The 27,983-nt window shown below is 35.4% G+C and overlaps 5 protein-coding genes and 1 long non-coding RNA gene across 8 annotated transcripts; 3 read left to right on the top strand and 3 right to left on the bottom strand.

The window, feature by feature from the left end:
• Positions 1-255: 255 nt before the first annotated feature.
• On the bottom strand, positions 256-3,127 carry LOC133688682 (uncharacterized). 2 transcript variants are annotated; one of them, XM_062108257.1, is made up of 6 exons: positions 2,700-3,127; positions 2,533-2,588; positions 2,157-2,211; positions 1,780-1,860; positions 1,419-1,691; positions 256-639 (listed from the first exon to the last, which is right to left on the bottom strand). In XM_062108257.1, exons 1-5 carry the CDS (start codon positions 2,905-2,907, stop codon positions 1,453-1,455), a joined length of 639 nt encoding a protein of 212 aa, XP_061964241.1. In that variant the 5' UTR covers positions 2,908-3,127; the 3' UTR covers positions 256-639; positions 1,419-1,452. The 2 variants fall into 2 exon arrangements, with proteins under 2 accessions (XP_061964241.1, XP_061964240.1); XM_062108256.1 differs by having other exon boundaries at positions 1,436-1,691; positions 2,700-3,126.
• Positions 3,128-3,287: 160 nt separating this feature from the next.
• LOC133689686 (pentatricopeptide repeat-containing protein At4g31850, chloroplastic) lies at positions 3,288-7,541 on the top strand. Its single transcript, XM_062109667.1, has 3 exons — positions 3,288-3,465; positions 3,622-7,046; positions 7,204-7,541. Exon 2 carries the CDS (start codon positions 3,631-3,633, stop codon positions 6,976-6,978), a length of 3,348 nt encoding a protein of 1,115 aa, XP_061965651.1. The 5' UTR covers positions 3,288-3,465; positions 3,622-3,630; the 3' UTR covers positions 6,979-7,046; positions 7,204-7,541.
• A 1,280-nt stretch (positions 7,542-8,821) lies between these two features.
• On the top strand, positions 8,822-10,820 carry LOC133689051 (uncharacterized). The gene is made up of 3 exons (XM_062108764.1): positions 8,822-9,821; positions 10,213-10,283; positions 10,389-10,820. The coding sequence occupies exons 1-3, from the start codon at positions 9,699-9,701 to the stop codon at positions 10,582-10,584; spliced, it is 390 nt and encodes a 129-aa protein (XP_061964748.1). The 5' UTR covers positions 8,822-9,698; the 3' UTR covers positions 10,585-10,820.
• A 2,425-nt stretch (positions 10,821-13,245) lies between these two features.
• On the bottom strand, positions 13,246-20,212 carry LOC133689321 (probable protein phosphatase 2C 60). The gene is made up of 11 exons (XM_062109137.1): positions 19,545-20,212; positions 18,811-18,929; positions 17,988-18,051; positions 17,301-17,409; positions 16,753-16,906; positions 15,599-15,724; positions 15,221-15,344; positions 14,756-14,832; positions 14,567-14,619; positions 13,944-13,998; positions 13,246-13,649 (listed from the first exon to the last, which is right to left on the bottom strand). The coding sequence occupies exons 1-11, from the start codon at positions 19,579-19,581 to the stop codon at positions 13,452-13,454; spliced, it is 1,116 nt and encodes a 371-aa protein (XP_061965121.1). The 5' UTR covers positions 19,582-20,212; the 3' UTR covers positions 13,246-13,451.
• A 2,639-nt stretch (positions 20,213-22,851) lies between these two features.
• On the top strand, positions 22,852-25,548 carry LOC133689272 (uncharacterized). Its single transcript, XR_009841287.1, has 2 exons — positions 22,852-23,346; positions 24,682-25,548. It is a non-coding gene; the product is annotated as an uncharacterized LOC133689272 (long non-coding RNA).
• Positions 25,549-25,975: 427 nt separating this feature from the next.
• Positions 25,976-27,952, bottom strand: LOC133689938 (pentatricopeptide repeat-containing protein At3g29230-like). 2 transcript variants are annotated; one of them, XM_062110053.1, is made up of 2 exons: positions 27,131-27,952; positions 25,976-27,019 (listed from the first exon to the last, which is right to left on the bottom strand). In XM_062110053.1, exons 1-2 carry the CDS (start codon positions 27,804-27,806, stop codon positions 26,304-26,306), a joined length of 1,392 nt encoding a protein of 463 aa, XP_061966037.1. In that variant the 5' UTR covers positions 27,807-27,952; the 3' UTR covers positions 25,976-26,303. The 2 variants fall into 2 exon arrangements, with proteins under 2 accessions (XP_061966037.1, XP_061966036.1); XM_062110052.1 differs by having other exon boundaries at positions 25,976-27,952.
• Positions 27,953-27,983: the final 31 nt, after the last annotated feature.

Here is a 27,983-nt window from a genome sequence, read left to right as displayed (position 1 = left end):
ATGAGTCCAACAAAAAGTCCTTGCATGTTTTCTGCAAAGAAAGCACTTTCTAGACCTACGTGTCCGAGGTTAGCATCCAAAATGCTACGAAGATAAAAAAGACAAAATCAGAAGAGAGGACGTTGTCTCTATTTTTATCCTTTCAACAACACTTTGTCTTTTATATATATATATATATATATATATATATATATATATATATATATATATATATATATATATATATACTAGAAGAACTAACTAAACGCAAGGTGGTAATAAAAAATCACATGCTTCATGCCCTCATCCACATGTTAGGAGTCTAAAATTGTTGATTATTCAAGTTAAACATGGAAGACCTAGATACCATGATGATAAAAGTCTTTACAACCACATCACCTCTCTCCCTAAATTTAGAAGCTGTCCTTCCCAATCCCAATTACAATGCGCGAGAAAAGTTGGCTAAGCGCAGCTGTTTATTACTTACAGTATTGTGCTTTTTCTTCACCACGGAGGATAAGGGAACAAAAGTGATAATGCTCTGGGAGGGTCTAGTGATGCTCTAGGATACCCATCGTCATGATACTGTTGACAATACCGGCTTCATTCACAAAAATAGGCCAGTTGATGCAAACACTGGCAGATCTCGTCTATGAAATCCTGTGAGGTAAGAAAGTGGATATGAGATAAAACAGTACAAGAACTGGGAATTCATGAAGTTCAAAGCTTACTAAAGGAATGTATGTTGATTTCGGTATATTAAACTGCAGATTTAAAGGGGTTAAAAAGAAGGAAGAGTAACAGAAATATTGGGATGCATGCATCTTTGTGCAACTTCATTCAGCATTCACATCTATAGCTCTTTGCAATTATCTTAATTAGATTTTAGATACTCCAACCAGAGTTACAAAGCTTTTCCTTCATTGGCTGCACATGCCAAACAACTGTACATCCCACAGCCAACTTGTCCATTGCTTTTCATATAAACCCTATACGTTAATAAGTTTTGAAAGACTTCAAAATAGCATATTAGCATGTTAAGATTTTATCTCGATACTCAAAATTCACTCTCTGTTTCCTTTTCTACTGTTACAGATTATGCAGCAATTTTCCAAATTTAAGATAATAAATATTCAACATTGTTGGAGACAAAAGTATTTGTATTTCAACAAACTCAAATGTCCTCGGGTACTATTTTGTTAATTAAACCAAACAAGGTTATCTAGTTATATCAAGCAAAAAGGTGGCCTCAAAAGATTCAAAGGAAAATTAAGATGACCATAGAATTGAGTTCAAATAAGATACCCCACATATACCAGCATCAACAACTAGAAGTTAAAAAATTCCATACTTTTTCCACAACAGTAAGGTCAAATAATAGAATAAGCAAAAAACAAACGAAACTTTTTAGATAAAAAGGAACTATTTTATGGATATACATGATCTTATGATGTACCAGGATATATTAGAAAATCAGTCCACAGGCAGGTTATCTTCAGATGATGAATCAGTTTTTATAAGAGGTCCCTTGAAACCATCTGTGTTGCCCCCAAAAAGCTCGCGTGCAGCTTTTTCAAGAAACTCTTGGGCAGCAGCTTGTACTGATTGTTTTTCAGATGTATCGCATTTTCTCTTCTTGCGGGTGCTCCTCTCTGTATACTTAATCTTGGGCCCTTCTCCTTTACTGATATTCCTCATGCTTTTCCGCTGTTCTGCAAACAGCAATATTTATTTTAAGAAAATATGAGATCACAAAGGAAAGAAAAATGCCAATGACAAAAAAAGTGATTGACGACTTACCGGGGGTAAGGTCAGGCAGTGAATGCTCAATGAAACGGGTTGCAGCCTGGTAATTTAAAGTAGTAGAACGGTGCAATGGTTCTTCAAGAACAAATTCAAATTTGATTAATCAATAAGAGATGTGAAATGACTAGCATAAGCAAGCTCATTGCAGAATATAATTTTAAACAAGGCAACGGCTTTCCATCTAACTAAGGTTGCTGTAGTTTAGGAATTTAGACATGGCAACAACTTTCCATATAACCAAGCTTGTCGCCGTTTAAAAACTTGAACACGGCAACAACTTTCCATATATGTCAAGTGTATTTTCCTAGTCCTTCTCTAGCAATGACAGTTTGAGATTTGCATGCATCAACAACAGAAGGCAAAAGAAGTACCTTTACTTATATCTACAAACTGCTCTAGTTTGTCTTGATACAAGCTCAATCTCTCCTACAAATTACAAACCACCAAATTGCATATGTAAGGTAAAGCTCATGAACATTATTTCAAGACATACATTAATAAACCAACACATTGAAGGAGAAAAAACAAAAAACTTCATAAAACATTAACCATAAAAACCGTTGATTTTAACCTCATAATCCAGACGCGAGAATCAAAAAAATTCAGACGCATCATACAGTACCCCCACCCTAATCCAAAAACCAAGTAAAATACACAGTACACATCAAACTAAACATCAAAACCAAACCACCCAGATGCCCAAATTAAAAACTCTAAGGAAAAATAATAGGGTGCAAGAGCACATACAAGCTCTGTCTTGATAGGATGTTCATCTGGGTGAATTCCAGTAGTTCTCAATCTCACTGAAAAAAATCACAAAATTAAACAAAAACCAAATAAAAATCACCAAAAACAACATCAATAAGACTAAATTATTGGTAAAAAACTGGTCTTGATATACGGCTTATACATACATGCAAAGAGAGTAGAAGTGGCCTTAGCAAGCATAAAGAGAGATTGAGCCCTTTGAAGAGGTGGCATTTCATCAAGGACATCAGTGTTAGCAAGAGACAAAAATTCAAGCAAATGGGTCTCTACTTGTTTTACATTTGCTAAGGTTCTTTCCACTGCTTCCATGGCTGATTCTGGCACTACATCGCTATTACTGCTGCTGCTTTCCATTTTAGCTTCTCTTAGACAAGAAAGACAGCAACTTTTCTTACAAAGATTCCTCTGTGTCACTGTTTGGTAAGGATTTTGAGAGGATTTTTGAGGCTAATGCTGTGTTGGTGTTTTTGGTGAGTTGGTGTCTAGGGCTTCTGAGGTGCACAGGGAGCGGTTTATGGCGGCAGTTAAGGTTAAAGTGATGATTCTGTTCGTGTTTGGTAATTCACACGTCACTGCCTTTTTACAGGATAGTTTTACTTTTGTCAAGGTTTTGGGAGTAAACTATCCATTTAGTCCCTATAGTGTAATACAATTAACTCACTAGCCCTTATAGTTCTAGCAATTGTATATTTAATGCACAAAGCTTTAACCCCTTGAGTTAAAAAAGAAGCAAATGGATGCACCACAAATTCCAAAAGAATATCTCAAAGAACAGAATCAATGACCACAGATATCTTACTCTGCAATCATGTAGTCTCTGTTCACCACATAACCCCTCAAATTCAAATATCCAAACAAGCCAAGCCAATCTCCACCATAGCCAATATCATCATCTAGGACCAGACCTGCCTGGTGAGTCTTAAGCTTCATTTTTGTATCTCTCTAAACTTGTTTCTTTTTTAGTCTCTCACTATCAATTCAACAAGAAACTATCATGCTAATCTGAACCCTTTTTATTTTTGTCTCTTGAGATTGTCACTCTTATGCTTAGTCTTTTGTCTCTTATAGGTTACTTCCATGGCTGTGTTAATACTTAGCTCTTCGAGTATGTGTTGTAGTTGTATCGATTATAGTATTGCTTTTAGTGAGCAGAATAGGTTGTCTGATTTCAGACATAAAAATGGGTCATTAGGAGGTGAAAAGTTTGGAACTTTGAGGGTTTTCCCGTTTGGGTCTAATGTAAATTGGAAGAAAAATAACAAAAAACAAGTGGCTTTTTGTGGGTTTGCATTGAAAAGCCAGAATGAGGAGCTGGTGGTGAATGGGAAGCCAAGAAAGGGGTCATCTTCTGATGAAGTTTTGGGAGTTCTTCACTCAATTTCAGACCCAATCCATGCTCTTTTTTACTTTAAATCAATTGGTGAGTTGCCAAATGTTGTTCACACCACTGAAACCTGTAATCATATGCTTGAAATATTGAGGGTTCATAGGAGGGTGGAGGATATGGCTTTTGTGTTTGACTTGATGCAAAGGCAAATAATTAGGAGGAATGTGGATACTTATTTGATTATATTTAAGGGTCTTTTTATCAGGGGTGGCCTGAGGCAAGCACCGTCTGCCCTTGAAAAGATGAGGGAGGCAGGGTTTGTTTTGAATGCTTATTCATATAATGGGTTGATCCATTTTCTACTTCAGTCTGGATTTTGTAAGGAGGCGTTGGAGGTGTATAGAAGAATGGTCTCAGAAGGTCTTAAACCTAGTCTTAAGACGTTCTCTGCACTTATGGTAGCATCAGGGAAGAGAAGGAATATTAAAACTGTGATGGGTTTGCTGGAAGAGATGGAGAGTATGGGGTTGAGGCCTAATATTTACACATACACCATTTGCATTAGAGTACTTGGGAGAGATGGGAAAATTGACGAAGCATATAGGATTATGAAGAGAATGGATGATGATGGATGCGGTCCTGATGTCGTCACTTACACAGTTCTCATTGATGCTCTTTGTACTGCCAGAAAGCTTGACGACGCCATGTGTTTGTTCACAAAAATGAAATCAAGCAGTCATAAACCTGATAAGGTAACCTATGTAACCTTGTTGGACAAGTTCAGCGATTGTGGACACTTGGACAAAGTGGAAAAAATTTGGACTGAAATGGAAGCTGATGGTTATGCTCCTGATGTGGTTACGTTTACCATACTTGTTAATGCCTTATGCAAAGCTGGTAGAATTAATGAAGCCTTTGATCTGTTGGATACCATGAGAAAGCAAGGGGTCTTACCAAATCTTCATACTTACAACACATTGATTTCTGGACTTTTGAGGGCAAACAGGTTAGATGATGCATTGGATCTTTTCAGTAATATGGAATCTCTGGGTGTTGAACCCACTGCTTATACATATATCCTTTTAATTGACTACCATGGAAAGTCTGGTCACCCTGGAAAAGCTCTCGAGACCTTTGAGAAGATGAAAGCTAGAGGAATTGCTCCTAACATTGTTGCTTGCAATGCATCTTTGTATAGTCTTGCTGAAATGGGAAGGCTTGGTGAAGCAAAAGCTATGTTTAACGAGCTTAAAAGTAGTGGGCTTGCTCCAGATTCAGTGACCTATAACATGATGATGAAATGCTATAGTAAGGTAGGGCAAGTGGATGAAGCCATCAAGTTACTATCTGAGATGTCAAAAGTTCAGTGTGAACCCGATGTAATCGTCATTAATTCTTTGATTGATACACTTTACAAGGCTGGCCGAGTGGAAGAGGCATGGCAAATGTTTTGCAGAATGGAGGAGATGAACCTTGCTCCTACAGTTGTGACCTACAACATATTACTAGCTGGATTAGGGAAAGAGGGTCAAATCCAAAAAGCTGTTCAGTTATTTGAGAGTATGAATGGGCATGGGTGTTCACCAAACACAATTACTTTCAATACACTATTGGATTGCCTTTGCAAGAATGATGAGGTTGATTTGGCCCTGAAAATGTTCTACAAAATGACAACAATGAATTGCAGACCTGATGTTCTAACTTTCAACACAATCATTCATGGCTTTATTAAACAAAACCAAATTAAAAATGCAATCTGGCTCTTCCATCAGATGAAGAAATTGCTCAGACCTGATCATGTGACTTTGTGCACGCTCCTACCTGGTGTTATAAAGAGTGGGCAGATAGAGGATGCTTTCAGGATCACTGAGGACTTTTTTTATCAGGTTGGATCTAACATAGACAGGCCATTTTGGGAAGATGTTATGGGAGGCATTTTGACTGAGGCTGGAACAGAAAAGGCCATTTTATTTGGTGAAAGATTGGTATGCCGTGCTATTTGCAAGGATGACTCTGTATTAATACCTATAATTAAGGTTTTGTGTAAGCATAAGAAAACCTCTGTTGCTCGAAATGTATTTGTGAAGTTCACAAAGGAACTGGGAGTGAAACCAACACTCAAAGTATACAACTTGTTGATTGATGGGTTTCTAGAAGTTCATAATGTTGAAGTGGCCTGGAATCTTTTTGAGGAGATGAAGAGTGCTGGCTGTGCTCCAGATACATTCACCTACAATTCTTTAATTGATGCTCATGGGAAGTCTGGGAAGATCAATGAACTTTTTGATCTGTATGATGAAATGCTAACTAGGGGATGCAAGCCCAACACCATAACTTACAACATGGTCATCTCCAATCTAGTGAAATCTAATAGATTGGACAAGGCTATGGATTTGTATTACAATCTTGTTAGTGGTGATTTCTCTCCCACTCCTTGTACCTTTGGCCCCCTTATAGATGGACTTCTGAAGTCAGGGAGACTTGATGATGCACATGAAATGTTTGACGGGATGGTACACTATGGATGCAGGCCTAACAGTGCTATTTACAATATTCTTGTAAATGGTTATGGGAAATTGGGTCATGTGGATACTGCTTGCGAGTTCTTTAAAAGGATGGTCAAAGAAGGAATAAGACCAGACTTGAAGTCTTACACCATTCTTGTTGATATCCTATGCATCGCTGGGAGAGTGGATGATGCTTTGCACTACTTTGAGAAACTAAAGCAGGCTGGCCTAGATCCAGACTTGGTAGCTTATAACCTCATGATTAATGGGCTTGGACGATCACAAAGGACAGAAGAAGCTCTATCTCTTTTTCATGAAATGCAGAATAGAGGGATCGTGCCTGATCTTTACACTTACAATTCCTTGATACTCAATCTTGGGATTGTTGGAATGATAGAGGAAGCAGGGAAGATATATGAAGAACTACAATTTATAGGCCTTAAACCTAATGTGTTCACCTATAATGCTCTTATTCGTGGATACACCCTCTCTGGAAATTCTGAACTTGCCTATGGCATCTACAAGAAGATGATGGTTGGTGGTTGCGACCCCAATACTGGAACTTTTGCTCAGCTTCCTAATCAATCCTGACCCTTCAAAGATGCTCAACTGGTCATGCGTTCACTTGGCTGTTTGTCTTTCCACTCAAGTTTTACTAGGTATTACTTCCATCTAAACTAATTCATGAATATCCCAAATCTAAAAGGTTTGGTTCTTTTCTGAAGCATCTCTACAATTTTGACCCCAAAACTCATCGTTGAAGTGTTAACGAATGCTTCCTTTATACTAAACAAGTTCCAACTTTGTTATCTGCAGGGAACTTTACCCTGACTTGATGGTTTTGTTGATGGTTATAAGCGCGTAAATTTTTCTTAAGATTCTGTGCATGCTGAGTAGCATATGTGCAAGGCTGGGCATTCCAAATTTACCTTAGCCATCCTTCATTGCAGATTCAGTGAAGTTTTCTTTTCGTAGAGAGATCAAGAGTACACGATTATATATTCAGGTTGCAACCCAGGTGTGATCAAGGCCATCTAATCTGTTGTCCATGAAAACTGTGAATATTTAACCCCTTCAACGATGCATTATGTAAAATCTTCAAATACATTGTACAGTGATTTTATTTGGTAAATGGCATAGTATTCTTGTATCAATTTGAGCTGTTTGTACTCGCCATTCAGCATAAAAGAAATTTTTGTATGCTTTTCTGTATCTTGACATGCCTTATTTCGAATGAAAATTATGCATAAATAGGCAATGTACTTCATGATATTTCTTTTCTGGATCAACTACTCGACAATACAAACTAGAAAGACTCTTTCTTGAATATAAAGGAAGAGATTACTCGCTCATGGTTGGTGAAGATTATTATCTATCCCTCGTGTTTAGCTATTGCAGGATGTCTTATTGTGCTTGTACAAGTCAAATAGAACAATTATAGGAGTTGAAGAGAAGAGACTACTTAACAACAATGCTGAAAATAAATAAAATTATTTAGTCTACTGATGATTTAACATGTAAAGGAGAAAATCGAAAGAGGGTATTGCTTGGTGGTTGACATATTTGAAGCAGAGTGCTGCACCAGCGACAGTCGCCGACGGAAATGCTCTTGAATATTTCAGGGTTGAGGGTTAACAAGGATCTCAGAGCTGAATTTACCACAGCTGAGATGGACACTTGTACATTTGTGCTTGTGATTTCCACCAAAAATGTTGTTTATTAGACCGTCTGGTGAGTCATTAACTCGAGACTTTTTTTGGGTTGAATTTTAAATTAAATGAGGTAAGAATTGACTTCATCAAACTTAGTTGTTTTAATTAAAATTTGGTTTGGTTATTTATTTTTTTAAAAAAATTGTTTTATTTATTTTTTTAAAATAAAATCATATGTTTTTAATTAGATTAATTTAATAATGAGTCATACCAAGTACAATAACCTCGCTATATAAAACAACTCATTCATTTAAACCAAAACCTACAAAGAGAAAATCATTATTGAAATTCTATCCTTTACTTTTGAGTTGCATCTAAATACATTCTTCATGTCCCAAAATGAACTTCACTCAAAACTTTTATGGGCAAACTTTAAAAGTACCACCTTTTATGTTAATATCAATTTTACTCCAAATAAATTTTTATATCAATTTTATCCTCAAAAGATTTTAATTCCTTAATTAGAACCTTTTATGAGAATTCCTTAATAAAAAATGTTATTTCTAAAAAGATTACATCATTTTTAAAAAATAATAATAATTAAGATGCAAACCATGATCAAATATAGAAAAAAAATACTTAATTGAAAATCTTTGAAACTTGAAGGAGAAAATTGATATAAAAAATATTTGGGAAAAGGAAACATTTTTTAGGTTTGTCAAAATAATTTACTATATATACACACACCAAAAATTGGATGAGGGCGATTTGGTAATTTAAGTCATTGTCCTTGCCATGTCAAGCAGAACCATTCCAAGATCCTCCATGTAGCAAAACAGTAGCCATTGATCACCTGCCTGCACACACACACACTCTCTACCATGCCCAGAAGAATCCTCCAAGACTACAATGACCACATCCTCCACCTCTCTATCACCTCTAAAATGGCCCAGCTGGACCAAAATTTCTACACAAAAACAAAATATATTCTTAAGGTAAAAAATGGAAGCAAAGAATTGTCATCCAATCACACCTCTCGAATTCTTTCTCCAAAACATCCAAAATGAAAAAAAGATTGTATCTTTTTCCATAAATGCCCTTTCTTGAACCCCATTTTCATAGCTCATGTTTAAGAGTTTCTTCTTTCCTAGATGGGCTTTTTTGGTTTCTCATATATAGGAGTTTCCCAGAAGCAGAACAAAATTTACATGACTGGCTGGCTGTCTCCTTGTTGGAGTGATTTTCTTTGTTCTTTTTATATTGTTTTTGCTTCTCTCTCTAAATCTTTGCCCTTTATATGTTTTTCTCTCTGTAGGATGCGAAAACGGTTGTTTTCTTGGTTAAGTTGAATTGGGGTTTTGTTTTCTTTGCTTAATCACCAAGTTTTAGTGATTTTGAAGGAGAAGATGGAAAGGTTTTTTATAGGTTTTCATCAAGTTTGTGTCTTTATACTTTTTTCTTTATAAAAAGAGAATTTTTAAAAATAATATCCTTATTTCAACCGGATTTATTTCTTGTTTTGCTTTATTAAAGAGTGTTTATTGAATTTTGGGTTAAGAAATCTAAAGGGTTTCATTAGTTCTCACCAAATTTTGCTTTTCTATACCTTCTTGTCAATATTTTTTGGCTTAACTGCAAGAATTATAGTGGAGATACACAATGTCGAAGAATAATAAGAAAAGGGTTGCTGTGAATTCTCATCAATCTCAATTTGTTGACGAGGGAGCAATAAATAGAGTGAAATATCAAAACCTACTGGAGGATTTCTTGGAATTGCAAAAGGTCAGATTTTTTCTCTTTTAATTGAATTATTTATGTGTTATATTTTAATTTGAGAATCTTGTTTTTCAATTTTCATATATTTATGGATACGTGCCTTTGTTAATGTTCTTGATGGTTTTGTTGAAGATTTTTATTTAGAAAATCATGCTTTGATTTCGATATTTGATGAGGAAAAACAATGGAGTTTGAATTATTTGTTCTTTGTTTTGGTTCTCAACTTTGAGGCAAAAACTCCATCCGGCAAAAGCAAACATAGTTGTTTAACCCTTCAACTGACGGTTGGCTGCTTAGTTCTGGGGTCTTGTAATAAAAAGAATTGAAAAATTGAAATTGCTTAAGATGATGCATAATAGGTCATTCTGTTGATAGTTTTGTGCTGATTTTTGTTTAGGATTTTGTTTCAAAGAAGAGAAAATTGCGAACAGTTGAGCAGAAAAGAGAGATTCTTTCAGCTGAAGTTAGGTATGTTCTTTGTATTCTTGAATTGTATGGATCACCATAGCTTCATAAAATGCTAGAATGGTATAATTCATTCCTGGATTGATCTTTTTCGTTCTTGATTTTTAGATTTTTAAGACAGCGGCATGAATTTTTTATGAAGATGCAATCGGGTAACCTGGTGCAAAGTCTTGTTCCAGAGAAAGATCCATGCATGGAAGATCTTGTTCCTAAGATATCTTTACCTGTAGAAGATCTAGTTCCTGGGAAATATTCATCTATGCCATATCAAGGGAAGTTTGTTGGGAAGCCATTGAGTGAATAACACCTAAGAACGGCTTAATCAAAGGCAAAAGCGTAGGGAAGAAGAAAATTTTATTGCAAGATCAGGTGACTTTGAACGTCTAACGTCTTTTAGCTATTGACTGGCTAGAGAATTATTAGTATGTTCATCAGGATAGTCTTTCGATTTATCTTTTCGATTTTTGATATTGTAAATTGCGAAGAGCAGTTTTGATGCATCTTGTAAATCATTATAGTAAAGTTTACTATGGCTGATTATACTTCTTTGTTTTCAAGTTTCAAAATATTTGTGCCTGTGGTGGTTCTTTCCTTCCTGCAAGCCTTGAATGTGGACTCAGTATATGATAATTTCTTCCCTCTCTAAATTATCAGTCCCATAAGGTTGTGTTTCAATAACATCCCAGAATAATGTTTTTCCCGTAGTTACTCCCTTTGTTGCGCATTTTATTGGCAGATAGTCGGTTGAGTAGTTTCACTGCCTCCTTCACATTCTCACCTTGTGTTTCTCTTCCTCTGCCTCCACTGTCATCTCTGACTACTGCCTGTGTTGCATTAACCGAATAGCACTTCTAGATATAGAATTTCATTATAGACTCATCCCTTGACACCACCAACAATTATTCACATACACTCATTCCTTGACACCATCAACAATTATGAAACTCAAAAATGTATGTATCCGCCAACTTGTTTTCTTTGCTATATCCATAGTAGTGTCTGGTGTTGGTATTATTGCTGCAAGTCTGGAGTTTCATTATTTGAAGGATATAACCAGTACCTACGTTATTCAGCATCGCAGCAAGAAAAGCACGGTAATAAGGATGCTGCTAAATAAGAATGAGCAACTGCTTGTGTTTCTGTACATCAACCGGAAAATCTTTCCTATGGGACTTCTAATTCACCCTCCTTTTCTTTTTAATCAGAAGGTTCAAGTGTTCAACAGGGGACTTAGGTTACATAATGGACGTATCCCTCCCCCATATTTCAATTTTAACCACCAGGACCTCCTCTTGGAACGAAGACCTGATTGATTTTAAGAGAAAACTACCAAATGACACAATCTCAACATGTAGAAGACGACGACGACGACTTGGGGACTAATGACAATACAACCGAGGCTAGTAATGAAGCAATGTTGCCATCTTGTGTGTCAAAAACCGATAACAATGGCAATCCATTATCATCAGTTTCTGACACGTCTAGAAACTAAAATGTCTACATATGCTTCAACATTTAATGGTGTTAACTGGAAGAGGGTATTTGAAACTGTTAGCGTACGTGAAAGATAGGGTTAAGCCAGGAGCGAGTGGTTTGCCCCCGTTGACGAGAGAATCATTGACAGCAATGCACTTGAATACATCAGGTCTGATGTCTCGATTGCAGAGCTGAATTGCTCACAATAGAAGTGGATGTTAGAAACTTGCACCTTTGTATTTGTATAGGTAATTTCCACCAAGAAAGTTGGTAAACCACTCGGTTGGGCTTGTGCAATCACAATATCTCTATGTGAGCATTTGGACTGCCTAGCCCTTCCTGTCCCTACAAATATAGACAATTTTGAGATTAGGGCTTGCTTCTACCCAAGAGAAAATATAAAAAATGCAATTTTTTTGCTTCATTACCATTGTTGAGAAGTCCTGAGGGTGTTTCCTGAACTAAATTGTGTTCATCTTGTGTGCCTGCACCAAAATCACTTAATAAAATGAGTGATTAAAAAAAATGTGTTTTTTTATTTTTAAAAAAAGTTAGAACTCGATATAATAATAAAAAATGTTAATGGCATCAATAAATCAAGGGATCAAGGTCCCTTCACTATAGCAAATTATCAATAATTAGAGAGTCGAGAAATTTGTGTGTTATAATCTCTCTTATGATTTAAACCCTAGATGATAACAAAGAGAAAATCCACTTAATCACCTGATTAAACCTTTAAAATCATAAAGAAAAAAGTGGATTACTTGTCAACCTACATAGATTTTAGATTTGAACATACCTTCATGAGAAGAAACCATATTTTATTACAATAACTTAGGCAAAAGTTGGCATCTTCATGTACTCAGCACAGACAACTTAGGCAATAACTAAGACTAGACTTTGAATTTATATTTAGATGTTTTCAGAAAATGGAAAATATAGATTCTATAATCATAACCATATTTTATTACATCTTGCAGATTATATTAACATAAATGTAGCTAAGATTATCTTTAATATACCTTTTTAGATAGTTTCTTGCAATAAACACCATGTGTTTAGGAATTTCTTGCCGTGATAAATTCTAAATTAAGTTTGTAGTTGTAGCTATAACTTTAGAGGCGTGGTTTTTGGTGCAGAATCAGTGTACGGCAAGGAGATGGTTCAGGGCATTAGCAGTCACCGGAATAAACGTAGAATAGCAGACTTGTTGCTATCTGTGCATAGAAATTTCTGTTCTTTTTTTTTATTTCGACAATAGAAGGTACATATATCTTTTCTCGAGATGACAATAAAACCTATACTGAAAACCTGAATAACTTGAAGTCTGTTAAAAAATAAAATAGAAGGAAAAAACCTAGTTGATATTGTCAAAACTCGTGTATATATATATAAACATTGTTCTTATCCTTAAAAAAAATTATAAAGGTCAATCCGACCTGGATCTTATCCCAACCCCAGCATTGGATTTTACGTCTATACTTGAAACTTAAGAACATGTTGGTTTTATAAGCACGCATAAGAGCATCAAACGATTGTTCTTAATGTTTCATCCATCCATGTTAAACCATCTACAAATATGAATCCAAGGACCTGGCTTCTCGAGAAAAAGCAGGACCCTTGTAATGTTTTTCCATCCGGAGGCTGGAAAATAGCATTTGAGACATTGTAAGGAGGTTATGTATCGTACTTCAGTTAACTTTCCACTGGTTTAGATTCAGCAACAGCAGGTTCAGATTGTGAGGATTGCTCGTCTGCGGAGGCAGTGGACCCGATAGGTTTCTTGAACTGTACCACGATCATGGTCATATTGTCACATCCCTCGCCACCTATTGTTGATGGCGCCAAACACCTATCAAGGACTCTCTCACACACTGCAGAGAGCTTGTTTTCCTGCATTATTGAAGTTTCCGTCAGACTTTTGACACGTATAACTTAGCAAATGTAGATCGAAGAACATAATTCAGAGAGTAAAATTGACTGGAATCAACAAGATCTTTTTTTTTCATTTTTTCCTCCAAGTGAATGGTAGATTGATACTGATGCTTATATCACATAAGCTCTCTACCCAAATAGTTCAGCGATGTCTAACTTCAGAATGACATAAATGGGGAGATGAATAAAACAGTTAAAACCGAATATTTCAAAACCATGCTCAAACGTAACAAGAGGTCCAAAACCACATACCACTTGAAGTTGTTCGTGAATAAAATCTACTAGTTGCTGGCTTGACATGCAATCCCTGAAACAAGAAAAGTGACCAATTATCCGCTTGAAATTAATTATTCATGAAGTCGCTACCAATAGTTCTACAAAATGAATAAAATTTGATTATCAGCAGAGTTCCCAGGCCTATCCATGTGATCTACGGATTCATGTAAAGTGAAAAAAAGATTCAAATGCAGTCTTTGACAATTTTTGAAACTTCAGGGTTGTTAAAGAAGTGTTATCTTCCAAGTCATGGAAGCACAATGAACAAGCGCCAATCATCCACACACCGCAATCAATGATTTTATGTCACTAAACATTGCAGACTGATTTGTACCCTAATTCGAATAGAACAGTGTTCACTAACTTGCAAGTTCTTCTCAGGTATATATGTGGCCAACAGCTATGGCTAAACCTCACTTTATATGTTCCATTGAGTTTCCTTCAATTAAACTACCAAAGCCTGCCCTCATGGTTTTTTTAGGTATTGCATTTTCATTACTAAGATCCATGCATGTTTTATTTCTTTTGGAAAGAGAATCAGCACATCATGAAACAACCTTCTAAGGTACTAACTACAAAAGGTAACATTAGACGCATACCATATTCCGTCACATGCCAGCACAAGAAAATCATCATCATCACAGAGCTCGACCTGATGCAGGAATAGAATAAGGTCCAAAGAGGGAGGAAAAAAATAAAACCATACTTCAAAAAGAATGATAAGCAAGGTTTATCTAGAAGAGCAAATTGTTTGAATGAAAACATTGCAGAAAGAAGAATAAGCATACAATGTTTATATCTGGATTGGCTGTCACAATTTGCTTTTCAACAGGCAAAAACTTATTCTGCTTGAATTCCACATCACCTGCAATACAAAAGAAAAAATGAAAATTGAAAGAAGATACCTCTCTCGCATATAAATGCAAGCAAGAGGGCGGGCACACTCATTAAGATACATACCATGTTATATGTGTGCATCAACAAATACTAGCATGGACATGAATACAAAGATACAGGTGTCAGTGGGAGTGGTAGTGGGTGCGCACATGGATGGGTGGGTGCAAACATGCTTTTGTAAGTGCAATGCATACTCATTGCTTTTCAATATGGACAACAAAAAAGTTTTAGCCTTGTGCTCGGCACCTAATCACTTCTCATGAGGAAATCCAGACGCAGTAAGCCCAGAGATTGAGTATAAAAGCCACACTCAGAATAAGGGACTGAGATCAGGAGTTCACAGGAATGTTAGTTACCTATAGCCCTTGCAAGATTTAAACTGCCATTGACCCGTCCTGCATGTATGAAACCACCAGCTTTTAAAATCCTTTCTTTCTCAGCCTCAAGATCAGGTTTGTGATCTCTAGACAAATTGTATGCCTGCATCAAAAAGAGCAATGTTTATCGAAAAAATTATACAAGGTTTTGTCCACATCAACAATATACCTTTATGTCCATTTATCAGGATACTATCCCCATCACATTAATACTTGAGAGAAGGTGAATTGATGATTAGCTGAGGCAGAAGTAAAGTTGCAAGATTTTTTAACAATTCCAAAAAACCCTCCCCTACAAACAACCTTTAGTCTTCAGGGAAAAAATCAAATCATCATTTCTAGTTAACTGAAAAATACCTGGCCCTTTCTAGATATCACACATCGAGAATCACCAGCATTCGCAACAATGAGTTGATTGTTTCTAATAATCCCAACACAGGCTGTGCAACCAGAAGTTGGTCCAGAGAAGTTAGAGTGAGGACCCTAATCACCATGTTAAGAATAAAATGAGTTCTTAACCATTATTATTGAATGATACAGAAAAATACAGAAAGATTCATTGTTGCAGTATGCATGGTTAATGGCCAATGTGTTTAAAACATTATATTGGCTAGGCAAATTTTAATCAATATTATGACCTTTGGACTCCAACTAAGTCTAAGCAAGCAACCTAAGATCCCGATCAGAATAAATGTTAAAATTTTAACGTTGTAGAAGAACATGATAGTAAAGACAAAATCACATTTTTTTTCCTGAAAACAGAAAACACCAGATAGCTAAATAACATAAGAATAATTTAATGGTCTAATAAATTGCATATCATCAACAAAATATTTGGATGAAGATCTCATGTGGTAATTATCTACTCATTCATAAGTAATAATGATCCAACCATTTTCTCAAATTCATCTTGGCTGACAAACCAAATGCATATGGACATCAAAGGGAAATAAACGACTGTGTATTATACAGTCTGAAGCAAGTTGTACCAAATGAATTCAAAAGGGTGTACGCATGCACACACAGTATGTCTTGTGATAATAACTGGGAAAAATGAGTGCAACACTGCTGCATTTAAAAATGAAAATACAGCTAAGTCGGGGAATCCTGATCCCTGTGTTCAAGAACTTTGATGCTGACAGCTGTAACCACTCACATATCAGGTCTTTAACCATCATTTTCCAAGGAATGACTAATGGTAATTGGTTTCTTAATGAATTATCATTAACCTTTGGTTTAAAAAGAACTAAGAATGTTCAAAAAACTTTACTAATTCTGTCAACTGATTCCAATCTGAATATGAACTCTTAAGCACAAATAGAAGGATAAACGACAATGCATGAGTAACACTTGAGTTTGAACTTCCAGATTTCACAGGAACAACCACTACTTGGGTGGTTGACCTCTATAATCCAAAGAACGAAACCTAGAAGCATAACTTAAATTAACATAGTTGGAGACTATTATACTAAGGCAATAGCTGCAGTGTATTCCATTTGTGTATAAAATACCTCTTCAAAGGCCCAATCATCAAGTTGTTCATTGCTATCACCACACCTTGGAGACCATATCAACCCTTCTATCATGCCAGTAAACTTGTTTATTTTATCACCCAAAGATGCCAATTCCCTCCAACCTCTCTGGCCACACATCATCTCGTCCATTCTGCATGAGATGCATAAAATGAAATCATGAGCAAGCACCTATGATTATTTGCAATATCCTTTTAAATAAAAAGAGGGCATTTACAGAACTATAAATCCTAAAATAACCAAACGTCCATGCAAAGGGACAAATTTTCCAAGTACAAAAAAATATAAAGCAATAGAGAGAAGAAACTAACATTAAGAAAATTGTATCAAAATACTAAAAAGATATATTATTGATATGACTAGTTTATAATTACTAAGGCTCAAAACTCATGCATAGACGGTGGAGAATAACATCAGATCATAATAAACCACTGTGGCAACATTATTACGTCCGCACCTTACTGTGCACTTCAAATTAGTCTTCAAGAGGGAGAAAGAAAAAACTCCTAGTAATTAAATCAAGTAACCTGAAAAATGCTTTCTGGACAGAAGTTCCTATATCTCCTGCTGCATATGCTTCATTCTTGAGAACCTGCTGATGGAGAAACTTGGCACAGAATTTCGCAACTACTTTACCTGTAAGTTACTGGATTAATATGAGTGACAATGACCTAAATGTCAATTATACTAACACACTGACCTAGGTACAAGCAGAGCATACAAGAACGCATTTAGAATTGAAAAACCACCCATATGACATAAGCGTCATTGACAATAAAAAGGGAATTTTTTGGCATATAATTTTATTGCATAACCCCCACAGCCATTGTCTACTGGATGCACATTTCCATCACAAATAACCAGACTCCACTAAGTCTCATGTCTGAACAAGTTGAGTTTGGATACATGGATTCTTTTCCCACAATCATCATTAGCAGATTGCAAACTTAAAATGAGTAATAAACAAAAACTTAAGTTTGAAAAAAAAATAAGCAAAATAATATTAAGATTTTAAAATGGTCAGAGACTAATATTCTGTTCACTGGAATTGAACATTGCTAATACAACTTTGATTTTGTTCATTTAAGGGCATAACCAGAAATCAACCCAAAAAACAATGAAATCGGACTTGGTGAAGATTCAGGAAAAACACATTTTAGTTAAGCAATGATCACGTACCATGTTCACATGTACCTGAAACTTGCAGTTCTTACCTCCATGGCCATCATAAACACCAAAGAATGAAGTGGTAGCATCCAAATCGGTTATTGCAGCATGCTAAAACACAAATAATAATAACCACGTAACTGACATCATATCCATGATGTAAAAAATAAACTCAACTATACAGCACATGTAATAATATATGCTATGAAGTTGGCTAGCATGCAAGAGAAGAGCACTATGACAATATTTTGGAATACAACCAGACAATAATGACACCTTAAAAATGAGATGATATGCCAATACTAACCGAGTTTTTGTGGCAATGATCAAATGTCTGTGGAATCGGTGCCAAGAAAAATAGAAAAGGTAGAGGAGGAGAATATAGTCTATGACTAGAGAAGAGAGGAGTTTGTTTTGCAGAAGATGCCTTTGGAATTGAGGAGCAAGTACTGTTTCACAAAACTTTCTCTAGATACATTTCCAAGAACATTAAAGAAATTCCATTTTTTTATGATCATATTTTTTCCCCACTTCTACAGGAAAAAAGGTAGGAAAATTTAAATGGATTCTAGATAATTTGGCACCAAAGAACCTATAACACAACACTTTTTTTAAGAACTGTAATTAGTTACTTCCTCAAACTTTGAAAAAATACATCACATATTGTATTTGCATTCCAGTAGGATGAATTCCTGCCTAACCAAATTTATCATTAGTACTATCCTGTAACAAAATCTTTAAGACATCCCCACATAATGTCATCAGTATATTCATATGTTGTATTAATCAATGGGCAATTAAAGGATCAAGGTTGTTGGTAACAAGATTTAAAAACCTAGCATATTCACATAGATCAAATGCTGGACTCACCGCATCTTCCATGGTTGCACGCCAACCTTGCATAGATGATAAACCGTATCTAAGCCTACCATTCTGGCCATCCTCTGAGAATTTCTCCGTCTTCGGAGAACTGAGGTATATCCCCATCACTATCCAAAATCAAAGAGCAAGTATTTACGAGTAAGTAAAAACACAAGAAAAAATTGGACACAACAACTCCAGCCAACAAGAAAAGCAAACTACAACGTCAACTACAAGCTCCTATATGCACTTCATTCTAGCCCTAATGCTTTCTTCAGTTACCAAGAATCTGAAAATTTAGCTTGTGACGCTTAAAACTAGCAAAACCCTCCGAAAAGATCAAGCCATTTTTCAAAAAAAATCTTTCAGATTAAGATAATTGTCAAACTTGTTTCTAATCCTAATTCATCACAGTGCACCAGATCAAAGATTAAGTCATTAACTGATCAAAACAAATTCAAACCATTAACAAACAAGCAGCATGAAAAGCAATTAGGTTTCACTCAAAAAATGTCCAATCTTTAAAAAGAATTAGAGCCATAATTAATGTCCATGTAAAAACAACTACTAGTAAAGATCCTAGATGAGCTCAAGTAAGCCAAGTACAAAAATGAACTTTGAAATGCACTAACTGAATAAAAAAAGATTCAGATCAATGAATATAACAGAACAGAACAAAATAAAATATACATTGAAAATAGCAACATTAGAGATATGCTAAAATAAAGAAAGATACAGCATACCCGGATAGTAATTTGGACCACAGCAGTTAAAAAACATGAACTTTCCATAAAAAGAAGCCTAATTTAAAAAATAGCAAACAACCAGACTCCTCTTTTCTTGGGGTCAATCACATTAAAAGATATCAACAACACAACTTAGCAGAAAGGCCCGGATATCAATTTCAGATATCACAACAGCAGCAAAAAAAATTTACATGGGAAATCAAGAAAGTTCAAAACTTTAAACTGCTATGTACCTGATTGTGAGAGAAAGAGATCAGAAGCAAAGAAACAGACCAAGATAAAAAGGGAAACAGAAATGGAATCCGAAATATCTATAAATGAACTCCCTTTTCAAAACTAAGAAAGAACCATCAGAAGTTTCAAAGAATCTCAGAGAAAAAACACAAGAATTTAAGTGACACCAACAGGAATTCAAGAATGAAAGAGACAGACAAGGAATTGATAAGAAGGAGAGAAAAAGGTGAAGCCTTTGTCGAGGAAGATGTTTTTTTCTGAGTTGTTGAGTGAAAATGGAAAAAGAAGATAACCGCTGATGGGGTATGCTTTCGTTTTTCTATCCAGTCACCCTTTCTCCTCTCCCTCTTGACTTCTCTCTCTGTATACTTCAATGCAAATATCAAATTTTTGGAATTGTGTCTTCCATTAAAATTTGATTTTAATGTGTTGATATTGAAGATATTATTAAAAAAAAAATATCTCAAATATCTCAGATTGTTTTACTGTTTACAGTTTGTACTGTTGAGTTTTCTAAGTCTTGGCTTCATGTGATACGGTATCTAATTATATATACTTTAATTAATCTAACAATTAAAAGGGATTTTATTTTGTAATTTAATTCAAAGATTCTTGAATCATTGAGCCAGCACTATACCTTAATCATTTCAACAATCAAGATCACGGGAGATCTGGAATTATTATTTATCATTTATTATTCAAACTCAATCTCCATTATCATGTGGGGAAGATCTTGCAAGGGATGCATGTTCTCCGACAAATTTACTCCATCCGTGACAATTCTAAATTAATTTGTCTCCCGACATGGAGCATGAATTTACCAAGTTGCATGTTCGATAGAACCCTGTAATATTATTTTCTATTTAGCAACACGATGACATTTTGCTAGAAAAAAAATATTAAAAATGATATTTTTATTGCGGTGCAACCTCCATACATGGTTTTATAGTGACTTTAAGAACCAAACTTTTACATCTATATAGTATATTTAAAAAGAAAATCAAATACCTATGATCAATCTAATTAAAGTTTCAGGTAGGTGATGGCCAGTAGTAAAAGCTTGGGACTAAGAGGTTTGCTCCCTCTGTGATCTCAAGTTCGAGTTCTAGATTGCTCATACGATGACCACTGGAGGCTTACATGGTCGTTAACTTTAGAGCCCCTGGGATTAGTCGAGGTACGTGCAAGTTGGACCGGACACCCACGTTAAACTAAAAAATAAAGTTTCTACATGAACCAACCATCTAGGTGGTGGTCCAGTGGTAAGAGTTTGGGATCAAGAGGTTTGCTCCCTCTATGGTCTCAGGTTCGAGCCATGTAGTTGCTCGTATGATGGTCATTGGAGGCTTACATAGTCGTTAACTTCAGGACCCGTGGGATTAGTTGAGATGCGTGTAAGCTGGCCCGGACATCCACGTTAAACTTAAAAAAAAAAAAATTCTATGTGAACCCAAGCAAAGATGCTTTCATTGATTGAATTGGACATAGGAAAATAGAAGGAAGGTGCCTCTTGTCAAGGTGGAAAAGCAATTCCAGCTTGAACTGTCCATTTGATCAGAGACAAACATGTCCATGTCAAAAGAGACAACACTGGGCTGCCGTTTCATGGTGGTTTGAATTACGGTACGAAAATTGCCAATAATTTGGTTCTTATGATGAAGAAGAAGTCAATGATTTGGGCCAGCCAATCCTGGTGGTGTGAATTTTTGTGGCTTTTCTTTGTTTTTTTTTTTTTTTTAAAGTTCAGCAAATTTTATTACTTTTTTCTCAGATCAGCTGATTTTCCAATCCACTTTCGCATTTTTCTCTATTGGCCCATCGAAGAATATTCTCACCTGTTAATGGGCCAACTTTCTTCTCTCATGATTGACTGAGTTCATGGTGATTTTTGCACCCCTCGAATTATTTTCAACATTTTTATCAAATCTTTGTACCATTTTAACAGATTGATTTGGTTTCTCGGTAAGTAGTTGATCTGGGAACTAGTCCAAGCAAGATTTAGCATTAAACTGTTTAGGAAGTTACTTCATCAAATTTAAATAATTCAACAAATCAACTACTCAGACAATAATTTTTATTAAAATAATATCATTTTAGATTTTTTTAGCAAAAATTAAAAAATAAACTACGATAAACCCACCTATTCAAAGATTGATATAACTAATATATTATTTAAGTTATAAATTAAACCGAGTTTATAATTACAGTTGCATATAAATAGTTGGAAATGAAAAGTAGAAACAAATAAAAAGGAGGTGAAAAGAAGAGAGTAAAGAAAGGATAAAGTACTAAGTAAGCTATGGGGGGGAGCTGAAGCAGAAAGGTAGTGATAAAGTAATTAACAAATAAAAAGAAAAGTCTACTGGCTAGATTGCTGCCCTTAGAAGGCACTAGTGTCACTTCCATTGCAAGTTCTCTACATTTTTTTTTTGTTAATCTTGATATTGTATGCATGTGTAATTTAAAAAAAATATTAAATATTTTTTTAGATTTTTTATTTTTTATACATTAAAACTATAAAAAATATATTAATTAGATGTTTTTTTTAACTAAATATACTTTTAAAATACATTCAAATACAATTTCAAATATAAAAACAGATTATTAAGCTTATCAACTCCAAGGCTATGTCGTGCATTTATTTTATCCATACTTTTCTCAAAGAGAAGATTATTTCAATTACTAAACCTAATTTATGTTAAGTTTTATTTTAATTTAATTTAGAATTTGAGTAGTTGAGTTATTAAATCTAAAGAGACACAAATGTAACTCTAAGCATTTATTTATTTATTTATTATCTAAAACAACAGACTTGGTTTTAGATTTTTTTTTTAATTGCTCATAACAACTTTTCTAATGGTTTAATTGTGTTTTTAAAAATCTGTAAATTTTTAAAATTTTCAGATTAATATTTTTTAGTGTTTTTGAATTATTTTGATATACAAATATTAAAAACTAAATTTAAAAAAAATTATTTTAATATATTTTTAAATAAAAAATACTTAAAAAACAAAAATAGTTTGAAAGAATAAATAGGCTACCTACCTGTCTGTATCTATGGCAGACTTTTCAAAACGCTCAGAAACACCGCCATGTTACTTCGAACCCAGGCATTCGAGGTCTTTGACCTTGAGCTCTTCCCATGTTAATGATTCCTGTCTCTTTTACCGCAATCAGTGCTGATCAAGTCGTCATAAATGGCTGGCTAGACTGTGTCCTACACCTCTCCCACTTGCCCCTTATCCTTCATTAGCTCCTGCTGCCTGCAATTAATAATAGCCCCCTCGAAGGATTTCTTCTGTAGCTTCAACAGTATACGCATTATTTTCTGCAGTATACAAAACCCTTTTAGCATACAAAGTACAAACTGATCATCATTTCTAACCATTTACGAAAAAATAATGGCTGAGGTTGTGCTCTTCGATATTACGGAGGAAATAATAAACAGGCTATGTTCCCTAACTGCTCAGGAGGTCGCACCATGGTGGGGGGCTCAAGGATCAATTAATTACAGAAGCTCAACGACACCATCACCAGGATTAAGGCTGTGATTCAAGATGCCGAGGTGAATGTTATTTTAGTATTCTTGTGTGGGAATTAATAAATATTTAATTTATTTTTAATATTTATATAATATTATATTAATGTATCTAGAATAAAGATAAAATTCATAAGACATGAATATTCATATTGCATCAAAATATTATTTCTAAAATGTTTTTGATAGATATTCTTTAAAATACTAGATGGTCATTAGAGCTATACATATTGGTATATATTGTGTTTTTTTTTTTCATGAAAGGAAGTAATTATTCTTATAAGCTAAGATATAGGTGATACATAAAACTAATATGAAAATAATTGACATAAGATATGCACATTGAATTGACCTGTATGAAAATCTTATAAGAAAAAATCACTTATGTCTATGGAAAAATTCATACAACGGTTGTGTAAGTTATTATTAGACTTGAAATTATTAAATTATCTTATATAAAAAAATATTATACTTTGATTCTGATATATGTAATTTATTTTAAGGTTTTTCAATTTTATAAAATAAATTGTTTGATTTAGACTTGAGTTGTTTAACTGCAATCAACTCGTGCGTGTGAAAAATAATGTCTCTAAGATTGATGCGATTTAAGGTTCTTGATTTATTAAACGCAATAATGTTTGGTATCAAGAATATTCCTCTCTAGTCGTTAACTTTAAAGTCCATAAAATTAGTCGAAGTGCACACAAGCTGGCCCGAATATCTATATTAATAAAATATATATATATATATATAGATATATATCCCTCTCTATAGATTTTCTTGTTCTTACTTAAGGTTTGCTTTAAATATTGATTGTCGATATTTACTAGGTTTGTTGTAACCTTACAAACATCTTTGTTTGTTTGGCCTTTTTGCTTCTCCTTCAATATCCACGCCTTGATGTTTTCTCTTTGAAATTTATTGTCACTTGAAAGAAGTTTCTCCAAAACTAGCTAGCAGGACTTGACTTGGGAAGTACTGTGTGAAACTTATTTGAGATATCTCCTAGCTATCGAAAAAACTTATTTGAGAAAAAAGGTCTGTACTTCTCCAATATAAAATATATATTTTGGTGATCAAAATCACTTTCTTTTCTGATACTACACGTAATATTTTGGATTGTCTTGTTTTGTTTTATGGAAATTAATATTCATGTACAAGTTTAAAACATGTTGAAGGGTTTCTTTACATGTTTCCCTGGAGAATATCAATGCATTTGCTTTCTTGGACTACGGCCTTTTCCAGTTTCTCGACGGTAGATATTAGTTCATTGCATAAGAAGAAAAGCTTCTTGTGATTTGCTGTATAAACATCGAGAAGAAAAACATAGCAATAGATGCTTGTTTCTTTATTTTGTTGCAGGAGACTGCCGATTACGCGGGAATAATAGAAACTTCAGAGGGAGCAAAAGCCAGGGCTCTCTGCCTAATGCTAATGTGCGTTCAGAAATTAAGGATCTTGAACAAGTTCGGAAGAAGAGGCAGAAGAAGGCAGACAGATTTTCTTATACGAAGAACAGAGGTTCAAAGAGTAGAAAGTTTGGTAAAAATGGAAAAAAAGGGGGCAAAGCTAAGAAGTAAAAGCTGTCAGATTTGATCACATCTTGAGGCACGTCATCTTTAAGAACAAGGATGCAGGAACTATGAAGAGGTTCATATTCGGATTGCCTCATGATTCTTTTCAAGAGGGCGTTTGAGAAGAAAATTCGAAAGGGGCATTGCAAAAATTAATTTTGATCTCAACAAATGTCCGTAAGCTATTTATATGGAGAGCATAGTTTGTAAGCACACTGTTTTCAGACCAAACGCCACATTTAGATTCTCCATCCGTTCAGTAGTTGAGTTTTCCGATGGGTGCCAGGCCTACGAGCCCAATGGCAGGAGAAGCTCCCCCTAAAGACCAATATGTAAAATCTCTGGCAGCGGTAGACTCTTTGGTATTTTGAGCTGAAAAGTTTGCACATATGTTGGGAAAAATCCAACTCAGGTCTTAGAAAAGTCCAAATTTTGATCTTGCAAATGATAAATTGTTGCAGAAAGTTAAAAGTAATCCCAGATGTGGACTTGTATAAACCAATGGAAACTTTGAAGTGGGAAATTAGATAGCTTGTTAGCTACCTGTTTGTTTCCGTGCTATTGTTTTCAGTACTCTCTCCTCATTGTATTGCTTTTGTAGTAGGGTGAGCACCCACTTTGTGCCTTTTGATAATGGAACTTTGATTTAGGTGCTTGCTCCATGGTTTTATTAGTCTCATTTTGTATTTGACAAAGATGTGGAGCATGACATCATCTTCTGCATAGTGATAGGTCATAGGAGTTCTAGTGCTTTTGCATTTCCTGTTCCTTGCCGAGGAAAAACCAGTGTTATAAAACCTGGTCTTGCCTAGTAGGTTAACATGATGATTCGTTGATTTAGAACTTCACCGAGCTGAGTTTTTTTTCAAGTTGGGTAGAGTTAACCTAACATGTTAATTCATGATCTAATCAAAACTCAGGTGAGATCCGGTTTGATTTTTTTAAGGAATTGCAGAATCACATCATTTCAAAACTTCTTTAAAGAATTCGTGCAAGTCATGGCTCTGAGTCTTGGACCAGGTTATGGGTTAGGCTTAGATTTCTTGTAGCTGATGGGGAAAAAATAAGCTAAGACCAGATCATAATAAGAAAATTGTCAGTGTTACTAGAAAAATTGGGACAAAATAACATAGTCATGAGATCGCTGAGTATCAATGATAGGACTGCCCCTAACTATTTGGGCCAGTGGTAGGCACACCTCCAACTAGCAGAAGGCAAGTTTTTCCTTGACACGAGGCCAAGATCGATTAGGCATAGTTTATCAATGCAGTGCACCGCAACAAAAACATTATTTTTTATGTTTTTGTTGGTGAAATGCAGTTTGCACCGTTGTGTACTATTGCTAAAGGGGCACGTAGTAAAAAAACTGTCTCTCAGAATTGGCACCACCACTCACATTTTAGCCGATTTTTACCCAGCCAGGAACTTGTGAAACTTTCCATTAACTTCAACCACACTGAATCCAGCAGTTTTAACAATGCCTGTGTCATTCATCATCTCTCTCCATTTGTTCGCTTCTTCCCATTGACCACATGATGCATACAAGTTAGAGAACATCATGAGCTCTCCATCGCTAAGGTAGTTACCCCTAGAAGAAACAAGCTTTACAACTCTCTCACCAACCTCAAGATCCTGATGAACTATACAGGCACTAAGCAAAGCACCCAAGATGGCTTCTCCTGGCTTGAATGGCATAGTTTTGATTAGTTGTAACGCGCAATTAAGATGCCTTGCTCTACTAAGAAGATCAACCATGCATCCGTAGTGCTCTATTTTGGGAGATATTCCAAATTCCTTTTGCATGTTATAAAACAATTGGCTACCTTCTTGCACTAAACCTGAATGGCTACAAGCACTAAGCAAGCCTATGAAGGTAATATCGTCAGGCCTTGTATGGTTCTTTCTCATCTTGTTGAATATATTGAGAGCAGCATAGCCATGGCCGTGAAGTGCAAGCCCGGAAATCAATGCATTCCAACAGTAAATATCCTTAACTTGCGACTTGTAGAAAACCTGTAAACCTTGCTGTATGCTTCCACATTTGGCATACATATCGATCAAAGCTGTTGTTACATGGGGACTTGATGCAAGTCCGTTATCAATGGCATATATGTGTACTTCGGTTCCTTTTTTCAGCGATCCCGAATGGGCACATGCAGATAAAACACCAGTCACTGTAAGATAATCAGGCAAGCAATTTGTAGTCTTCATTTCATCAAACAAATCAAGAACCTCACCATAAAGTTGATATTGTAGAAACCCTTTTACCATTGTATTCCATGTGATGATGTTCTTCGCTGGCATTTCCCTAAACAAATCACAAGCTCTTTCCATATCTTCACCTTGGACATATGCTGATATCATTGAGTTCCAAGAGACAATATCTTTCTCTGCCATGTTATCAAAGATACTTCTCGCAGACAGTGTCTTTCCAATGCTTGAGTACCCAGAAATCATGATATTGAAAGATGAGAGGTCCTTTAAAGGCATGGAATTGAACACTTTGAGTGCATCATCCATCTGATCAGTAGAAGCATAGGCATCTAAAAGGGAATTCCAAGCAACCACATCTTTGAAAGGCATCTTCTCAAACACTTTACAAGCATCAGCAACGCAACGATGAGACCTGTACATGTTCAGCAGAGCAGTTTGGACAAAAACATGGCTGGAGAAACCTGCTTTTATTGTCTGCCCATGGAGGGCTAGCCCAATACAAGGACTAGACCAACTCCCGGCTGCTTTGAGTAAAATAGGGAAAGTGAAGTTATCAGCATGAAAGCCAATTTCTTGCACTTTGACATACGTTACCATAGCTTGAACTGCATCACCATTGAGCACGTGTTTCTTGATAATCTCATTCCATTGTCGCATTTCGGGGGACGGCAAGACGCAATTGTAGGCCAAGCCTGCCATTTTTAATTGACAAAACAATCTACCGCGGTTCCAAGGTTTTGCTTCTCCAGTCTCCTATAACCTGTTCACTGCTCCTTTCAATCTAACTGATAGATTTTGCGAGGAGAAAAGCCAGACAGGCAACTTGTGTGGCAAAAAATTGTGGACCAAAAGATTCTCAAAGGATAAGGTGAACAT

The sequence above is a fragment of the Populus nigra genome, chromosome 3, assembly GCF_951802175.1.
Source record: "Populus nigra chromosome 3, ddPopNigr1.1, whole genome shotgun sequence".
Lineage (NCBI taxonomy): Eukaryota > Viridiplantae > Streptophyta > Magnoliopsida > Malpighiales > Salicaceae > Populus > Populus nigra.
The sequence above is the reverse complement of the archived record's forward strand: the minus strand, read 5'-3'. Positions and strand labels throughout refer to the sequence as shown.

Bases quoted from the DNA above. Each gene is read 5' to 3' on its own strand.
- LOC133688682 (XM_062108257.1), bottom strand. From the start codon at position 2,907: ATGGAAAGCAGCAGCAGTAATAGCGATGTAGTGCCAGAATCAGCCATG. The intron at 2,589-2,699 runs GTATGTATAAGC...GATTTTTTTCAG, and splicing joins CACTTCTACTCTCTTTGCAT to TGAGATTGAGAACTACTGGA. The intron at 2,212-2,532 runs GTATGTGCTCTT...TGTAATTTGTAG, and splicing joins ATCCTATCAAGACAGAGCTT to GAGAGATTGAGCTTGTATCA.
- LOC133689686 (XM_062109667.1), top strand. From the start codon at position 3,631: ATGGCTGTGTTAATACTTAGCTCTTCGAGTATGTGTTGTAGTTGTATC.
- LOC133689938 (XM_062110052.1), bottom strand. From the start codon at position 27,806: ATGGCAGGCTTGGCCTACAATTGCGTCTTGCCGTCCCCCGAAATGCGA.
- LOC133689051 (XM_062108764.1), top strand. From the start codon at position 9,699: ATGTCGAAGAATAATAAGAAAAGGGTTGCTGTGAATTCTCATCAATCT. The intron at 9,822-10,212 runs GTCAGATTTTTT...ATTTTTGTTTAG, and splicing joins ATTTCTTGGAATTGCAAAAG to GATTTTGTTTCAAAGAAGAG. The intron at 10,284-10,388 runs GTATGTTCTTTG...CTTGATTTTTAG, and splicing joins ATTCTTTCAGCTGAAGTTAG to ATTTTTAAGACAGCGGCATG.
- LOC133689321 (XM_062109137.1), bottom strand. From the start codon at position 19,581: ATGTTTTTTAACTGCTGTGGTCCAAATTACTATCCGG. The intron at 17,410-17,987 runs GTAAGAACTGCA...AGTAACTTACAG, and splicing joins TGTTTATGATGGCCATGGAG to GTAAAGTAGTTGCGAAATTC. The intron at 13,650-13,943 runs GTATGTGGTTTT...TCAATAATGCAG, and splicing joins TTCACGAACAACTTCAAGTG to GAAAACAAGCTCTCTGCAGT.